The sequence below is a fragment of the Oncorhynchus mykiss genome, chromosome 7, assembly GCF_057628025.1.
Source record: "Oncorhynchus mykiss isolate SJ-2025 chromosome 7, ASM5762802v1, whole genome shotgun sequence".
Taxonomy (NCBI): Eukaryota; Metazoa; Chordata; class Actinopteri; order Salmoniformes; family Salmonidae; genus Oncorhynchus; species Oncorhynchus mykiss.
In genome coordinates this window covers 48546727-48565869 of record NC_143028.1, presented here as the reverse complement: position 1 = coordinate 48565869, position 19143 = coordinate 48546727, and the positions used below count along the sequence as shown (strand labels likewise).

Here is a 19143-nt window from a genome sequence, read left to right as displayed (position 1 = left end):
TTTTACATTACATAGTAAAACCTGTGTATTTACCTATAATAGGTAGGCCAATGCAGATAGTAAAACCTGTGTATTTACCTGTAATATGTAGGTCAATGCAGATAGTAAAACCTGTGTATTTACCTGTAATATGTAGGTCAATGCAGATAGTAAAACCTGTGTATTTACCTATAATAGGTAGGCCAATGCAGATAGTAAAACCTGTGTATTTACCTATAATAGGTAGGCCAATGCAGATAGTAAAACCTGTGTATTTACCTGTAATATGTAGGTCACTGCAGATATAGCTAACTGGGTTTGAACTCGGGTCACCTGGTCACCACTGTGTTAGCCCACTGAGCTCAAGTCTAGACATTAGCTCAGGGAGCTCATGCAAGACTTAAGGTCTCAGGCAAGGTTACTCATCATGTGAGGGTGGTTCTCCAAAAAAATCTATAGAGTATTCATCACTTTTCCTCCCACCGTATACACTTTAAAAAAAGGAGTGGATCAATATATTTTTTTACAAGCAGCAAAACACAGTCATAACATATATCTGATACATTGTGATTATAGACAAAGAGATAGAAAGATAGAGAGAGAGCAAGAGAGAGAGATAGTATGTGTGTGTGTGTGTGTGTGTGTGTGTGTGTGTGTGTGTGTGTGTGTGTGTGTGTGTGTGTGTGTGTGTGTGTGTGTGTGTGTGTGTGTGTGTGTGTGTGTGTGCGTGTAAAATAAAAATGTATTGGTCACATACACAGAATACAACAGGTGTTGACTTTACTGTGAAATGCTTACTTATGAGCCCATTCACAACAATGCAGAGTTAAAAAGTAAGAAAAAAACTTGCTAAATAAATGTAAATAATAAGGAAATAGTAACGTGATAAAATAACAACGAGGATATATACAAGGAGTACCAGTACCAAGTCATTGTGCAGGGGTACAAGGTAGTTGAGGTAATTGAGGTAATACAGTTTGTAGGTAGAGGTAAAAGTGACTAGGCAATCATGATATAAAATAATCAGAGTAGCAGCAGCATCATGCAGCATCTTATGTGAAAGTGTGTGTTGCTGTTTTTTTTTACGTTGATACTGGTACTGTAGGGTACCTGTGATGTAACCAAGCCCAACCAGTTTGGGTGAATGTTGTCTCATCAAACTATTCAAAGTAAGCTATCAAAGTATGTTATGGCACTTCTCAAGTGCATGAGAAACTTATCCACCTATTATTTCCCAGAGAGTGTCACAGCTTGAAGGAGAATTGAGAAACATTGGCACATCTCAAAAACCGTAAAACAGAGCATTTAGCTCACTGTAAACAACTTAGGGAGGAAGAAAATTATTGATTTTAATAGAGGACTGAAATACTGAAATATGACTTCACGGCATCACAGCAGTTGTGGCAGACGCCTCTCGGGGCTGGGTAGAAATAAAACCAGTCACAGTCGACACACAGTAAAGCAATATATTCCTCACCATTCAACCTGTCAATCAGGATTAATGGTCTTTAAAAAAAAACTCCCTTCAGATCGCAGGTCTGTTTTTTTCAACACTGCGGGGACGGGTAGTCAGAGCGCTATAAAGTAAGCTATCGGAGTCAGAGGCGGTAACGGCCAAGGATAGGAACACAACACACTTGTTGTGTAGACGATTCAGTAGCGCATGCCTTCGGAGACACTCTCGCCTTCTTTAGGATAGTTGAAAAGTAACAGCGGACTACCGGTGTAATATGGTCATTAGTCAAAAATAATAGTTTGCCAATAAACTGAATAATCGATAAACATGCCAGAGCTCCGTATATTGACGCATTTCTGAGCTTGGGACATAATAGCCTAAATGTTATGAAACATTGACTTCAAGTGCTGCAGTTGGCTAGTTTGAGTTTGGTTTTAACCAGATATTTACCTAAAATCCGCTCTGCCAAGGACATCACGATTGGAGGATATCAAACTTATATCAAACTGTTTGTGTTCGAAAAATTCAGAGCATTTAGGTTACTGTAAGAAGAAGGAACATGGATTTTAAGTGTTTGAGCTGTATAGTGTTTTTCCCCATACACATTGTCTACTACATATTGAAAGCAAGTGTGTACTTAATTTTACCAAGTAGACGAAGAACCCTGATCAAGGAGGTGGTCCTGATCACAGGCGGGGGACGAGGTATCGGTCGTCACCTGGCTCAGGAGTTTGCCAAGCAGGGTGCTAAAAAGGTAAATAAAACACATGCATGCGTTTAGTTTTTGCACTTTATGAATTGTATTATGCAACTTGTTGAGCATCAAACGTGATTAGGTTCACTCAACCTTGAGTAATATAAGCACTCCTAAAATAGACCTGTGCATGTTTTCATATCTTTTGAATTAGTACGCTCATTGATTAGGCTACATGGTTATAACGATAACTGAGTTGATACCCTGTAGCCAACCTCTGAGCGATACCTAGTATTTTTTATGCACACTTCTTTACATAACTATTATTTGTATTGACGTATCCCGTATCCTCCTTAACCTCAATTTTGGCACAACAGACTATTATTTACAATGACTGGCCAAACCCTGACGATGCTGGGCCAATTGTTTCGGACTCCCAATCACGGCCGGTTGTAATACAGCCTGGATTTGAACCAGGGTGTCTGTAGTGACACCTCTAAACACAGAGATGCAGTGCCTTAGACCGCTGCGCCACTCAGGAGTAGGTCTGCAGAAGGGCAAAAGTCTCCCTCTGACCATTTGACCGCTGACGTATTATAGTGACTCACGGAATGATTTCTGTTCAGCCAAAGCTCAGAAAAAGGAGTTATGGCTTAACATTGATATTGGATGAGATCAAGCATCATTAATGTCCAGAATAAAGATTTATTGTTGATGACTGCCAACAGGAGTGACCTTGATCAAGTGATAACATATCACTTCTATGGAATTGGGATTAACTTTTTCAACTTTCTGAAGAAACATGTTTAAAAGCTAATCACTTTATCCTCACAGGAGAAATGTTGTAGTCCTGCTGGGATTAGCAGAAAAACACTAACTGTGCCAAGTGCCTACACAAGACATCACATTGCCATAATAAAATACTGATTCAGATGTGGTTTTCAAGCAAACCAGCAAGGCAGAAACTTAACTTAACCTTAACCACACTGCTAACCATAATTCCTGAACCTAACCATAATTTAAGACCAAAAACACATTTTTGTTTTCATGGATTTTTACAATATAGCCAATTTTGACTTAGCAGCTGGCCTATCAAAGAAGAATTTCGCCCAGTTCTGCCTCCAGGACAAGACACATGACAATAAACGTCAACCTGCTACCTTACACTGAGTTTATTATTGAGGTGAAATTAAGCCCACAGAGAAAAATGGCATGTTTCAGCTGCCTCACCCATCCAAAACATGCATCCGTCAGCCAAAGCTCTTATAAATAACCTGTTCCCACCCTCCTCCTTAACAAGAAACAGTCACTTATGCTTGAAATGCCCCAGTGACTACATTGACAGTCCCCGCCAGGCCGCCACTACTGGTCGGACTACCCACTATTCCAATTACAATACAAACATTACACAGCTGAGTGCATAGTGAGCCACCATAGTGTTCTGTTAGCTCTGAATTGTAATGGACAGAGTCTCAGACACACAGATGGAGACATAAGCATTATAACAATGATTCCATGTGAATACCACCAACCCACCCCACTTTATTTGTTTCATTATTATTTTTTTTACAAATTATTAAATAGCTAGTTGTATTTTCACCGATGCAACTTAGAGGAATAATTATAGCTTTATGAATTGTCAGATGGAGCACCACATGTAGCAGCTTTTGCATATCCTAAAATTATGTGTCCAAGCTAAAATATCCCATTTTAACTTTAAGTGCTTTGGCCTTGCTCTTCATCCTTCCATCAACATCTCCTCAGGGAACAACCCACAAAAAACTGTGGCATTTAAAAGCTATAATTTGCAGCTGCACAACAAAGGAAGTCACCATTCTTGTCAGGACCCCATTGTTGGGTATTATCAAGGTGTGAAGGCTTTGAAAACAACACCTGCACTAATGTGCCTCACAATCACTCCCTGCCTAAGATATGCTAAAAAGAAGTAGGACATTCATCACAAATAACCTCTAGGAAAGACTTTACCCCAGTTTGAGGTCCATTGTGATTGGCAGACGGAATTTCTCTATTCTCTCTAGTAGCTTTGGTGCTTTCACGGTAGGGAGTGCACTAGCCACAGCATTGATGAAAGAATGATGTGAGGTGAAAAGGAGAGACTGGTGAGAGGGGGATAGAGGGAGGTGAGAGGGGGAGTGAGGCCTTGTGTGTGTCGTCAAAAGAGCCGTTACAGAGTGAAGCACTAAAACAATAAACCACAGCAACTTTACAAAAGCTGAGCACCCAAGTTCAGAGAACAGAGAAAGAGGGAGGGGGCCTCTAGCACAACCACAATAAATGTTTCAGAGGTTGAAGCAACATATTCACACATGCTCTCAATGTACCCTATGCAATTCAAGTATATTCCACTGGCATCCCAAAATCCAAAATCCCCTTGGTTAAAAATGTCAGCATGTAGAATTTAATAAGGTACTTAGTTGTGCATTTTGTTTTTGCGACTCAATTTGTGGATCATAATATTTTGAACATGTGGAGAAGAAAGTACAATTGAAGATAGTAAGAGATATTGGCATCGTTCTCAGCCCCGGCTACTCATTAGGAGAACTGGGAACATATGCCTCTACCCAGGTTGATAGTGGCTTTACACATTGGCAAGCTCTATTGTGTGTGTGTGTGTGTGTGTGTGTGTATGTGTGTGTGTGTGTGTGTGTGTGTGTGTGTGTGTGTGTGTGTGTGTGTGTGGATGGGTGGGTGTGTGTGGAGGCGGGAAGCACACTGTTCCCAGCTGGGTATTGCCCTGCAACTGACCCTGTTGTCTCCGCACTAATTAGACAGCGGTAGGGCAGGCGACTGCCTCCTGAACTCCCTGTTTCCCCTCCCTGTTAGCCCCTATCCCCTACAACTGGTGTGAAGAAGAGGGTTCGTGCCCATCCTTGAACCCATTTTTTCCCTTGTGAAATATTATTGCGTTCTGTTGTAGGGATGTGGATGAGGTCCACCACATCACCAGCTCATCATCATTGCACCCTGATACACCAACACTTGGCGATTTGCAAGACTTAATGTCTTGAATAAATCATGTCCTTGAACAGACCATCAATTTTACACAATTGGTGAATGTTTAATCTAGTCAGATATGGCACCTCAGACAGAGTAATCACTGGTTTATCAGAGATACTTAGTCACTCGATGTGAGGGAATTTAGAATTCGTTTTCCGTAACACTTAGGCATTCTAAGCTGATAGCTCTAGATTTGGCCAGCCATTGTTTATCCTGAAGCCCCAGTGTGTTGGGACTGGCAGATAAGCATAATGAATTAAATAACAGGAGAGCACAGGGTGAGTGGTGATTTTTAATGAGAAATGTCAGGTTTGTTTGTTAGGATGAAATCCTATTAAAGGCTTTCAGTAATTTACCTAGACCCATCCGTTCACCTCTGCTGATTACTTAAATGGGCTGGCAAACGAAGCAAACAAAAAAGCAATCTAAAGAAACTCAAACAAAGACCCATCCAGTGGAAAGCCAAACATTTTTTACTCTTGGAACTTGATCAAAACTGCATATCATGCAGATTGTGACCCTCCCGTATCTCCCCCAAAGCAAACATTTAGCTTTACAGTTTTAATGCTCCCATTATGCAAGTAAACATAAGTCCATAGGGACTAGCATCATTACACATTGGTGTGATCTGAATACACTGTCACAGACAGCTGCCCTAGATGTAGGGTTGCAGTAAAACAAGACAGATAGCGGCAAAACCTTCGGCAAGCTAGCTAAGCATGTTTAAGATGTTGAGATATACATTTACTATCCTCCTATTCATTCCTAAATAAATGAGTGGCTATAGCCTGGCTGTCTCTGTACTCTTCTCCATCAGGACAAGGATGTCACTGTGACCTCTGCTTGTGTTTGTTATCTTCCTTATCTACATGTAGAATTAAGATTTGTTTGTATTCACACAATATTGTGTGCACGCACACACACACACACACACACACACACACACACACACACACACACACACACACACACACACACACACACACACACACACACACACACACACACACACACACACACACACACAGGATCACTTTCCAGAGGACTTTCTGCAAAAATATTAACCTTGGTCACTGGCAACCAGCCAAGCCCTACACTGGCCCCATCAGCACTTCACACACAAACTGTTTTCAGACTCCCTGACCAGAAATGACTGGGTTCATCTGCCCAACAGGCCGTGTAATCTCTTTGAGAATGTGTGTTTGAGAGATGAGGAGGGCTCACCCCCTGATTTCATTACCTTTCCCTGACCCCAAAGACTGACGGATCTAATTGCCCAATCGCTGCCCCCCACCTCCATCCTAGTCCATGTTCCCTGCTCAAATGACTGAGCTTAATTTACCCTCTCCAGGCTGATGAAGAGACGTTTCATTCACACTGCAACCCCACCCCCTTAATCTCACTCTGAAACTATTTGTTGCTTCTAAACATGGCCTCTCTGTTCTCTGAATGAAAGGAACATTTCAACCAAATTATCTCATCCCATCCTAGGGCCAAATGCTGCAAACATGAAATGTCTGTACACTTGTTGAGAGCATGTGTCATCGGCATAGTTGTTTGGCTTTGGCTACCCATGAAACGTATTTTAGCCATGTTTTCTCAGGATTTCGACAACAATAAGTGTACAGATAGCTGATTGTTGACTGATTGTTGAAAAGCAAAATATTACTATTCATTCAGCTGAGCTAATTGCTCATATTTTATTCAGAGCATATTACACTATTATGCAATTTTATAACCCTATTTTATAACCCTTGGCTAATGTTTACCCTCTACAGGTGATCCTGTGGGGCCGCACAGAGAAGTGTCTGAAAGAGACATGCGAAGAGATCTCCCAATTTGGAACAGAGTGCCACTACTTCCTGTGCGACGTGGCCAATCGGGAGGAAGTTTACAAGCAGGCCAAGGTGGTCAGGGAGAAGGTATGCTATTTAGATCAACTATAAATCCAATTTTTATCCACACATACAAAATATTGTTTGGAGCCAGTGAAACGCTCATGGGTCAATGTTTCTCTCACTGCTGTTACTCCTGTCTACAGAACTGGCAGGGATTCATTGTATTTTAATTCCTCTCCCCATCTGACATACAGTACCAGTCAAACATTTGGACACACCTACTCATTCCAGGGTTTTTCTTAATTTGTACTATTTTCTACATTGTAGAATAATAGTGAAGACATCAGAACTATGAAATAACACATATGGAATCATGTAGTAACGAAAAACGTGCTAAACAAATCAATATATATTTTATATCATTCAAAGTAGACTTGATGACAGCTTTGCACACTATTGGCGTTCTCTCATGTCTTTCAATTAACATTTGTGCCATACAGGTTACAAACTAAATGAAAAGAGATTTCTGATGTACCAATTCCATGGCACATGGAGAGAAAAAAACTACACGTGATTCAACACTTCGAGTTTTTAATGTAAATTATTATATAAAATTCTTGCCACCAACAGAATGCTATATACAGTGCCTTGCGAAAGTATTCGGCCCCCTTGAACTGTGCGACCTTTTGCCACATTTCAGGCTTCAAACATAAAGATATAAAACTGTATTTTTTTGTGAAGAATCAACAACAAGTGGGACACAATCATGAAGTGGAACGACATTTATTGGATATTTCAAACTTTTTTAACAAATCAAAAACTGAAAAATTGGGCGTGCAAAATTATTCAGCCCCTTTACTTTCAGTGCAGCAAACTCTCTCCAGAAGTTCAGTGAGGATCTCTGAATGATCCAATGTTGACCTAAATGACTAATGATGATAAATACAATCCACCTGTGTGTAATCAAGTCTCCGTATAAATGCACCTGCACTGTGATAGTCTCAGAGGTCCGTTAAAATTGCAGAGAGCATCATGAAGAACAAGGAACACACCAGGCAGGTCCGAGATACTGTTGTGAAGAAGTTTAAAGCCGGATTTGGATACAAAAAGATTTCCCAAGCTTTAAACATCCCAAGGAGCACCGTGCAAGCGATAATATTGAAATGGAAGGAGTATCAGACCACTGCAAATCTACCAAGACCTGGCCGTCCCTCTAAACTTTCAGCTCATACAAGGAGAAGACTGATCAGAGATGCAGCCAAGAGGCCCATGATCACTCTGGATGAACTGCAGAGCTCTACAGCTTAGGTGGGAGACTCTGTCCATAGGACAACAATCAGTCGTATATTGCACAAATCTGGCCTTTATTGAAGAGTGGCAAGAAGAAAGCCATTTCTTAAAGATATCCATAAAAAGTGTTGTTTAAAGTTTGCCACAAGCCACCTGGGAGACACACCAAACATGTGGAAGAAGGTGCTCTGGTCAGATGAAACCAAAATTGAACTTTTTGGCAACAATGCAAAACGTTGTGTTTGGCGTAAAAGCAACACAGCTCATCACCCTGAACACACCATCCCCACTGTCAAACATGGTGGTGGCAGCATCATGGTTTGGGCCTGCTTTTCTTCAGCAGGGACAGGGAAGATGGTTAAAATTGATGGGAAGATGGATGGAGCCAAATACAGGACCATTCTGGAAGAAAACCTGATGGAGTCTGCAAAAGACCTGAGACTGGGACGGAGATTTGTCTTCCAACAAGACAATGATCCAAAACATAAAGCTAAATCTACAATGGAATGGTTCAAAAATAAACATATCCAGGTGTTAGAATGGCCAAGTCAAAGTCCAGACCTGAATCCAATCGAGAATCTGTGGAAAGAACTGAAAACTTCTGTTCACAAATGCTCTCCATCCAACCTCACTGAGCTCGAGCTGTTTTGCAAGGAGTAATGGGAAAAAAATTCAGTCTCTCGATGTGCAAAACTGATAGAGACATACCCCAAGCGACTTACAGCTGTAATCGCAGCAAAAGGTGGCGCTACAAAGTATTAACTTAAGGGGGTTGAATAATTTTGCACGCCCAATTTTTCAGTTTTTGATTTGTTAAAAAAGTTTGAAATATCCAATAAATGTCGTTCCACTTCATGATTGTGTCCCACTTGTTGTTGATTCTTCACAAAAAAATACAGTTTTATATCTTTATGTTTGAAGCCTGAAATGTGGCAAAAGGTCGCAAAGTTCAAGGGGGCCGAATACTTTCGCAAGGCACTGTATATGGGGCATACAACATTCTCAGCTCTATAGATTTTGCTGCAAAGAGACAGAATCAATAGATCATTTATTCTGGTATTGCCCCTATGTAGCTTGTTTATGGTCACAGGTTAAGGAATGGTTAAAAAATTTGGAAAGCCATAGTCAGTCAATAAATAATACTCATAGGAAAGGTTTTAATTTTTTACCCCTTTTTCTCCACAATTCCGTGGTATCCAATTGGTAGTTACAGTCTTGTCTCATCGCTGCAACTCCCATACGAACTCGGGAGAGACAAAGGTCAAGAGCCATGCGTCCTACGAAACACGACCCAACCAAGCCGCACTGCTTCTTGACACAATGTCCGCTTAACCTGGAAGCCAGCCACACCAATGTGTCGGAGGAAACACCGTACACCCGGCAACCATCACAGCACAATTGAAATATATATGGCACATGGAAACCAAGCGAGGGTGGTCTATGGTGATAGGTAGGATTGGCTGAGAGTGGCTGAGGGGTGGGATTAAAGCGCTTATGTTTGGTAATGTATTATTTTTATTCAACTACTTTATATAAAAGTAACATGTATATAAAATGTGTATTCAAAATGTGCATGCAAAATATGTATGTAAAATGTATGTACAGTTGAAGTCGAAAGTTTACATACACCTTAGCCAAATACATTTAAACTCAGTTTTTCACAATTCCTAACATTTAATCCAAGTAAAAATGCCCTTTCTTAGGTCAGTTATGATCACCTCTTTATTTTAAGAATGTGAAATGTCAGAATAATAGTAGAGAGAATTATTTATTTCAGCTTTTATTTCTTTCATCACATTCCCAGTGGGTCAGAAGTTTACATACACTCAATTAGTATTTGGTAGCATTGCCTTTAAATTGTTTAACTTGGGTCAAACATTTCAGGTAGCCTTCCACAAGCTTCCCACAATAAGTTGGGGGAATTTTTGCCCATTCCTCCTGACAGAGCTGGTGTAACTGTGTCAGGTTTGTAGGCCTCCTTGCTCGTACTCGCTTTTTTTCAGTTCTGTACACAAATTGTCTATAGGATTGAGGTCAGGGCTTTGTGATGGCCACTCCAATTCATTGACTTTGTTGTCCTTAGGCCATTTTGCCACAACTTTGGAAGTATACTTGGGGTCATTGTCCATTTGGAAGACCCATTTGCGACCAAGCTTTAACTTCCTGACTGATGTCTTGGGATGTTGCCTCAATATATCATCATAATTTTCCTACCTCATGATGCCATCTATTTTGTGAAGTGCACCAGTCCCTCCTGCAGCAAAGCACCCCCACAACATGATACTGCCACCCCCGTGCTTCACGGTTGGGATGGTGTTCTTCGGCTTGCAAGAATCCCCCTTTTTCCTCCAAACATATGGCCATTTTTGTTTCACCAAACCAGAGGACATTTCTCCAAAAATTACGATCTTTGTCCCCATGTTCAATTCCAATCCGTAGTCTGGCTGTTTTATGGAGGTTTTGAAGCAGTGGCTTCTTCCTTCCTGAGTGGCCTTTCAGGTTTTGTCGATATAGGACTAGTTTTTCTGTGGATATAGATACTTTTGTACCTGTTTCCTCCAGCATCTTCACAGGGTCCTTTGCTGTTGATCTGTGATTGATTTGCACTTTTCGCATCAAAGTACATTCGTCTCTAGGAGACCGAACGTGTCTCCTTCCTGAGCGGTATGATGGCTGCATGGTCCCATGGTGTTTATACTTATGTTATATTGTTTGTACAGATGAACGTGGTACATTCAGGCATTTGGAATTGCTCCCAAGGATGAACCAGACTTGTGGAGGTCTACTATTTTTGTGGCTGATTTCTATTGATTTTCCCATGATGTCAAGCAAAGAGGCACTGAGTTTGAAGGTAGTCCTTGAAATACATACACAGGTACACCTCCAATTGACTCAAATGATGTCAATTAGCCTACCAAAAGGTTCTAAAGACATGACATCGATGTCCTAGCTGACTTGCCAAAACTATAGTTTGTTAACAATAAATTTGTGGAGTGGTTGAAAAATGAGTTTTAATGACTCCAACCTAAGTGTATGTAAACTTCCGACTTCAACTGTATATGTAGCAGAAAAGCTGTAAAAAAACGAAAAGATATTTGTCCTCCGAGGAGGAGTAAAAAAATATTTTTTAAATAAGTTGTGCCTTGTTAAAAGTTCATTTGTGGAATTTCTTTGCTTAATGCATTTCAGCCAATCAGTTGTGTTGTGACAAGGTAAGGGGGTATACAGAAGATAGCCCTATTTGGTCAAAGACAAAATCCATATTATGGCAAGAACAGTTCAAATAAGCAAAAAAAAAACGACAGTCCATCATTACTTTAAAACATCAAGGTCAGTCAATCTGAAAAATTTCAAAAACTTTGAAAGTTTCTTCAAGTGCAGTCGCCAAAACCATCAAGCGCTATGATGAATCTGGCTCTCATGAGGACCGCCACAGGAAAATAAGATTGCTGCAAAGAAACCACTACTAAAGGACACCAATAAGAAGAAAATATGTGCTTTGGCCAAGAAACACGAGCAATGGACATTAAAAGGTGGAAATGTGTCCTTTGGACTGATGAGTCCAAATTTGAGATTTTTGATTCCAACCGCCGTGTCTTTGTGAGACGCAGAGTAGGTGAGCGGATGATCTCCGAATGTGTGGTTCCCACCGTAAAGCATTGAAGAGGTGGTGTGCGGGTGTTTTGCTAGTGACACTGTCTGTGATTTATTCAAGGCACACTTAACCAGCATGGCTATCACAGCATTTTTAAACCATACGCCATCCCATCTGGTTTGTGCGTAGTGGGACTATCATTTTGTTTTTTGACAGGACAATGACCCAAATACACCTCCAGGCTGTGTAAGGGTTATTTGACCAAGAAGGAGAGTGAGGGAGTGCTGCATCAGATGACCTGGCCTCCGCAATCACCCGACCTCAACCCAATTGAGATGGTGTGGGATGAGTTGGATCGCAGAGTGATTGAAAAGCAGCCAACAAGTGCTCAGCATATGTGGGATCTCCTTCCAGGCTTTTGGAAAAGCATTCCTCATGAAGCTGATTGAGAGAATGCCAAGCGTGTGCAAAGCTGTAATCAAGGAAAACGGTGGCTACTTTGAGAATCTCAAATATAAAATATATTTTGATTTGTTTAGCACTTTTTTGCTTACTAAATGGTTCCACATGTGTTTTTTCATAGTTTCGATATCTTCACTATTATTCTACACTGTAGAAAAAAGTAGAAATTATGAAAAACCCTTGAGAATGAGTAGGCGTGTCCAAACTTTTGACTGGTACTGTATGATTCACCTCAATTACAATGTCAAGATGTCAATGTCAAGATAAGAATATGACGGTCAGCTCTACCACATAACTTCACATGAAAAGAAAGTAGGTAGAAAAAAGTGGATAAATCCTCTTAATAAAAAAACATCAGTTTTGTTTCTGACATTTGTTTTGTTATTAATTTTACAGGTGGGAGACGTTACGATCCTGGTGAATAACGCTGCAGTGGTCCATGGGAAAAGTCTGATGGACAGCGACGATGACTGTCTTTTGAAATCTCAACATATCAACACAATGGGACAGTTCTGGGTAAGTGTTGTGAAGGTTTAGGAAGAGAGGTGCGTGCTTCCTTACAGTTAGATCAAACTTATCATTCTCCAAAAGTGCTTTTATTGGCCAATGTCCCATCGTGACAGTCTCAGGTTAATTTACAGGTGTGTTGGGGTATTTCCAAATTATAGGCTTACTGCTTCAGCCCCTAGGTAGAACATCAGAGGGCCTCTGAAACCTATAGCAGTCTCTGTTTGAATAGAGATCAAACTTTCAGGTTGCATAAATGCAATCATCAGCTAAAAAAAATGTGAAACTCAATATGTGGCTCCACTTGGGCCTGTTTCCTCTGTGTGTCTCTTTTTCATGTATATAACTGTACATTTTCCCCAATGCCCCCTCCCCCCCCCCCCCCCCCCCCTTCTTCTCCCTCATCCAGACTACAAAGGCCTTCCTGCCACGGATGCTGGAGCTCCAGCACGGCCATGTGGTCTGTATAAACTCCATCCTGTCCCAGTCGCCCATCCCTGGGGCCATCGACTACTGTACCTCCAAGGCCTCCTCCCTGGCCTTCATGGAGAGCCTGACTCTGGGCCTGCTGGACTGTCCCGGAGTGGGCTGCACCACCGTGCTCCCCTTCCACACCAACACTGAGATGTTCCAGGGCATGAGAGTTAGGTGAGCAAGCCTACGACATGGTTCTTCACAATCTAGTTTAGATTACACCACCACTACTGCTATGCACCATTTTCTACATGCATGTATTGTAGTTACTGTAAAGCTAATATCTCTGGGTTTTCTGGTCCTGTAGGTTTCCAGCGCTCTTCCCTCCCCTCAAGCCAGAGACAGTTGCTGAAAGGACTGTGGATGCAGTCAGAACTAACACAGCCTACGTTTACATGCCCTGGACCATGCATGCTCTCGTTGTCCTCAAAAGGTAATGTCTCATATAATTTTGGCCTATTTAAAGTACATACAGTTGAAGTAAGAAGGTTACATACACTTAGGTTTGTGTCATTAAAGCTAGTTTACCAACCACTCCATACATTTCTTGTAAACAAACTATAGTTTTGGCAAGTAGGTTAGGACATCTACTTTGTGCATGACACAAGTAATTTTTCCAACAATTGTTTACAGACAGATTATTTCACTTATAACTCACTGTATCACAATTCCAATGGGTCAGAAGTTTACATACACTAAGTTGACTGTGCCTTTAAACAGCTTGGAAAATTCCAGAAAACGATGTCATGGCTTTAGAAGCTTCTGATAGGCTAATTGACATCATTTGAGTCAATTGGAGGTGTACCTGTGGATGTATTTCAAGGCTTACCTTCAAACTCAGTGCCTCTTTGCTTGACATCATGGGAAAATCAAAAGAAATCAGCCAAGACCTCAGCCAAAAAACTCCACAAGTCTGGTTCATTCTTAGGAGCAATTTCCAAACGCCTGAAGGTACCACGTTCATCTGTACAAACAATAGTACACAAGTATAAACACCATGGGACCACACAGCCGTCATACTGCTCAGGAAGGAGACGCTTTCTGTGTCCTAGAGATGAACGTACTTTGGTGCGAAAAGTGCAAATCAATCCCAGAACAACAGCAAAGGACCTTGTGAAGATGCTAGAGGAAACAGGTACAAAAGTATCTATATCCACAGTAAAACGAGTCCTATATCGACATAACCTGAAAGGCCGCTCAGCAAGGAAGAAGCCACTGCTCCAATACCGCCATAAAACAGCCAGACTACGGATTGCAACTGCACATGGACAAAGATCGCACTTTTTGGAGAAATGTCCGCTGGTCTATTGAAACAAAAATAGAACTGTTTGGCCATAATGACCATTGTCATGTTTGGATGAAAAAAGGGAAGGCTTGCAAGCCGAAGAACACCAACCCAACCGTGAAGCACGGGGGTGGCAGCATCATGTTGTGGGGGTGCTTTGCCGCAGGAGGGACTGGTGCACTTCACAAAATAGATGGCATCATGAGGTAGGAAAATGATGATGATATATTGAGGCAACATCTCAAGACATCAGTCAGGAAGTTAAAGCTTGGTCGCAAATGGGTCTTCCAAATGGACAATGACCCCAAGCATAATTCCAAATGGCTTAAGGACTACAAAGTCAAGGTATTGGAGTGGCCATCACAAAACCCTGAACTCAATCCTATAGAAAATTTGTGGGCAGAACTGAAAAAAAGCGAGTGCGAGCAAGGAGGCCTACAAACCCGACTCAGTTACACTAGCTCTGTCAGGAGGAATGGGCCAAAATTCACCCATCTTGTTCTGGGAAGCTTGTGGAAGGCTACCTGAAACGTTTGACCCAAGTTAAATAATTTAAAGGCAATGGTACCAAATACTAATTGAGTGTATGTAAACATCTGACCCACTGGGAATGTGATGAAATGAAAGCTGAAATAAATCATTCTCTCTACTATTATTCTGACATTTCACATTCTTAAAATAAAGTGGTGATCCTATCTGACCCGAAGACAGGGAATTTTGTACTAGGGTTAAATGTCAGGAATTGTGAAAAACTGAGTTTAAATGTATTTGGCTAAGGTGTATGTAAACTTCCTACTTCAACTGTACATGTCTTTCACTCATATGTAACCTCCTATCTCTTTACTGTCTCTACACCCTAGCTTCATGCCACAAGCTGCTCTTGAAGAGATCCACAAGTTCTCTGGAAGCTATACCTGCATGAATACATTCAAGGGGAGGACATAAAAACAAATTATCCTGAATGTCAATACATATCAGAGGAACCTCACTATGTCTGGAGGATGTTGAAGGGAAGTATCCATGGGCTACAGGACATTGGGAAACAATGGATGCCCTTTGAAAGTATGCAGGAAGGTGTCTTGGAGACTTTAGCGTACTGTATATGGTTGCTCCGACGGGGTAGATTTCACTTACACGCTGCTGGAACTTATCCTGGTCTCTTTCTTGATCTCCTGTGTGTAGTTGGACGGACTAAATACCATTCACACATTGAGCAGAAGCCATGCAAAACTAGTCTGGATAAACAGCAGTTTTTTTTTCAAGTCTGTTTTTTATTATCCTTTGTTTTCTACCAATCATGTGTCTTTGAATGGAATCACATTAATAAATTGATGTTACAGACAACCAAAGTGTCTCTTTGTTCACATAGACTGGCGAATGTCTTGTGAGTCGTCAACACAGCAGAGCTAACCAGATGAAATGATAGAGAATGATAACACAGTTATGCCAAACAGCAAATGAGCAACCTTCATTGGAAGGCAAAACACTGTTAACTTATACATTGTAAAGTAGGTTAGGTCTGGAATCCAATCCAAAACAATGCTATAGTGCGCTTGACATTTTAAATTGTATTTAAGAGCTGCATTGTCGACTTGCCACTCGGATTGAATCACGGCTCAAGTTGTTACATGCTGGAAAAAGGTTATTCATGAAACCATTAGATGTTTTATTGAGTAATCTAAAACATGGTTCAAAAGGCCTTGCAACATGTATTCCTGAGATCATCAAAGATAGCCTGTCCAAATTACAGTATACAGTATGTGGTGTGGGGGAATAACCTGATTTAGAAGAATGACTTTAATGATTAATGAATGGGCCTTGCTTCTGACTTTCACATACTGTATCATAGCATCAGAGGAAGAATGTACAGTTAGATTTCCACTCCTTGCTATGAGAGATAAACTTCACCCACTTAATGAAGTGATCTATAGTGTACAGATCTAGAGACCCAGAGCTGTGTTGTTGTGACATACTCTATGTCTGAGCACAAGTCAAGGCATGCACACACTAACAGCCCCAGGCCAACCAATAAGAGATGACTGTAAAAACGGGAATAGTGTCTGCCCTTTGGCTGCCAGACAAGGCTCATAAACATTCATTTGAATCCAAGCGAACCATAAATGCCCTCCTGTGCGCTCACAATAGGGCCGCTCATTGTGATCACTAGGTGACCCACACCAGGCTGGATAGAGGGAGAAAGGATGTGCTCTGCTGGGAGAGAACCTTAGCCTCTGTTAAGGGCCTGTTTTTCATTCCCTGAGTGGGCTATAGCTGTTGCGAAAGAGGAGGGAGAAGATAGAGGCATGTTGAGACAGAACTAGGTCGATGAGGGAGCCATGTAGTGCAAGTATGGTGGAAGAGGAGGGCTGAAATGGCTTGAGTCTCACGGGGCAGGTTCAGAACAAGGTTAGCCAAATAGTGGATAAATCAGGAGGGGAGACAGGGGGGGGGGCTTGTAAAGACACACACACTCTCTCTGAGCTTGATGGACCAGGTGGAAGCAGAGGGTTGACTAGGGTTGGGGTGTTGATGCATAGAGAGAGATTGAGAGAATTACAGTACATGTTACACTATTTGATTGACCTCATCCAGAATAACTCTACACTTATGACATTCTGGCATGAAGTAACCAAAGAAATAGGATGCAGAGCTTTGTAAAGTTACTAAAGTTTCAGTAATAGTAACGGATTTGAGCTGATGAAGAATTCAGCGCAGCAATTGTCTTAGATTCAAATCAAGACAATAGCTGTTTTGTGTTACTGACTGTACGTTTGTTTATTCCATGTGTAACTCTGTGTTGTTGTTTTTGTCTCACTGCTTTGCTTTATCTTGGCCAGGCCAGTTGGACATGATAACTTGTACTCAACTGGCCTACCTGGTTAACTAAAGGTGAAATAAAAAAATTAAAAGTTTCAATCGAAGACAGATATAGTCCACTGTCCTCTCTTTCCCAACCTTCTCCCCCATCAGCAATTAGGAACTATTGTTGTATTGATCTTCAATTAACTGTAATAATCTACCACATTTGTGCTTCACTTTAAAGCTGCAAGCCCTAAGTGTACTTTCCTATATGATTTCCAAGCATTTGGAATCCCAACAGAAGGGCTTGGAAAGTCCCCCTCCAATGATCCATTAAATATGTTATAGGCCCTAGGATCTGGAGTCCATTTAGCTGGTTTTGCAGTGATGCCGAACGCATGTAAAATTCTGGGCAGTGGAGGATTCTGTCGTCTCTCACTTCCCATAATCTCATGGATCCCCTGACTCTGACTTTCCTGGCTGTAGGTTCCTCACAGCCACCCCCCCCCCCCAAAAAAACTTCTGATAAGTGCTAGGAGTACAATGAGGAATGGAATTATCCTGCAATAAATATTCTGACTCAATGCAGTCATTGTATTCCAATGAGAGAAACAAATGTCTCAGATATGTCCCAAAATAGGAGGACCAAGAGTGCATTCATTGTATTACTTGCTGCACTGCCTTATCCTATTTCTCTGTTCGTTTTTGTTAGCATTCTTGCCTCTCTGATGCTATGTTCATCCATCAAGAGGCAGGTTGGTTGTGTGATAAAAGGTTCAGTACTAACCCCCAGCAAGGGGCCGACCTCCAGCCTCGGTTGGCCTGTCAAACAATAAGAAATATTGAGCAGCAGGTTAGAGGTCAAAGGACCAGTGAGCTCAGAGGGTGTCGAAGGCCAGTAAATGCCTTTGGTTATAGCTGTGGCCGAACACACACGCTGTGGCCAAACTGTTTGTGTACACTGAAGGTGACCTGGCCAGCCACTCTGACAGTAATCAAGCAACTATACAGCTGCATGATGGTCAAATGTGAGTGATTTTCATTGCTTTACTACTTCATATACTACCTAACATTGATTGATATTTGCAATTACTGAGTTTTTAATTTTAAAAAATCTAAATCTTCTTGATACCACTAAGTGACTGAAAAGTGTAGCAATTCGATACTAAAAGACGTACTGAGTACACTCTTAGAAATATAAGTCCTATCTAGAACCTAAAAGGGTTGTTTGGCTGTCCCCATAGGAGAACCCTGTGAAGAACCCTTTTTGGTTCCAGTCATAACTATTTTGGTTCCAGGTAGAACCTTTTTGGGTTCTATGTAGAGCCCTTTCCACCAAGGGTTCTATTGTACATGGAACCCAAAAGAGTTCTGCCTGGGACCAAAAAGGGTTCTCCTATGGCGAGAGCTGAAAAACACTTTTGGAACCATTTTTTCTAAGAGTGTAGTGCAATTCATTATTGGCTGTTGGCCCTACTGGTCTCCCAACAAACTGTGCAGAACACCATATCTTCATATGATTTCTTTTTTTTTTAGGGGGGGGGGGGTTGGAGCCACACTGCAAACTTCCTCTCCTCTTATCTCTTGTTTTTCATGAAGGTTTATTTCTGGAACAGCTTATCACGTGGGCATATCTGATCAGGAACAGCAACATTGTCACAGAGATCACAGAGAGCGCCGTGCCCAGCTGACAAGGAATTGCATAACGGAGTCTCGACTCACTTTCAAGCGTCTCTGTGTTGAAAC

The 19143-nt window shown here is 41.4% G+C and overlaps 1 protein-coding gene across 1 annotated transcript; it reads left to right on the top strand.

Moving 5' to 3' along the window:
- The first annotated feature begins 1375 nt into the window (after positions 1–1375).
- Positions 1376–15942, top strand: LOC110528002 (short-chain dehydrogenase/reductase 3). The gene is made up of 6 exons (XM_021609763.3): positions 1376–2189; positions 6926–7069; positions 12729–12848; positions 13249–13487; positions 13621–13746; positions 15459–15942. Exons 1-6 carry the CDS (start codon positions 1995–1997, stop codon positions 15541–15543), a joined length of 909 nt encoding a protein of 302 aa, XP_021465438.3. The 5' UTR covers positions 1376–1994; the 3' UTR covers positions 15544–15942.
- The last annotated feature ends 3201 nt before the right edge of the window (positions 15943–19143 follow it).

Coding starts and splice junctions, on each gene's coding strand:
- LOC110528002 (XM_021609763.3), top strand. CDS start 1,995: ATGGATTTTAAGTGTTTGAGCTGTATAGTGTTTTTCCCCATACACATT. Junction 7,070..12,728: donor CCAAGGTGGTCAGGGAGAAG/GTATGCTATTTA, acceptor TTAATTTTACAG/GTGGGAGACGTTACGATCCT. Junction 12,849..13,248: donor ACACAATGGGACAGTTCTGG/GTAAGTGTTGTG, acceptor TCCCTCATCCAG/ACTACAAAGGCCTTCCTGCC.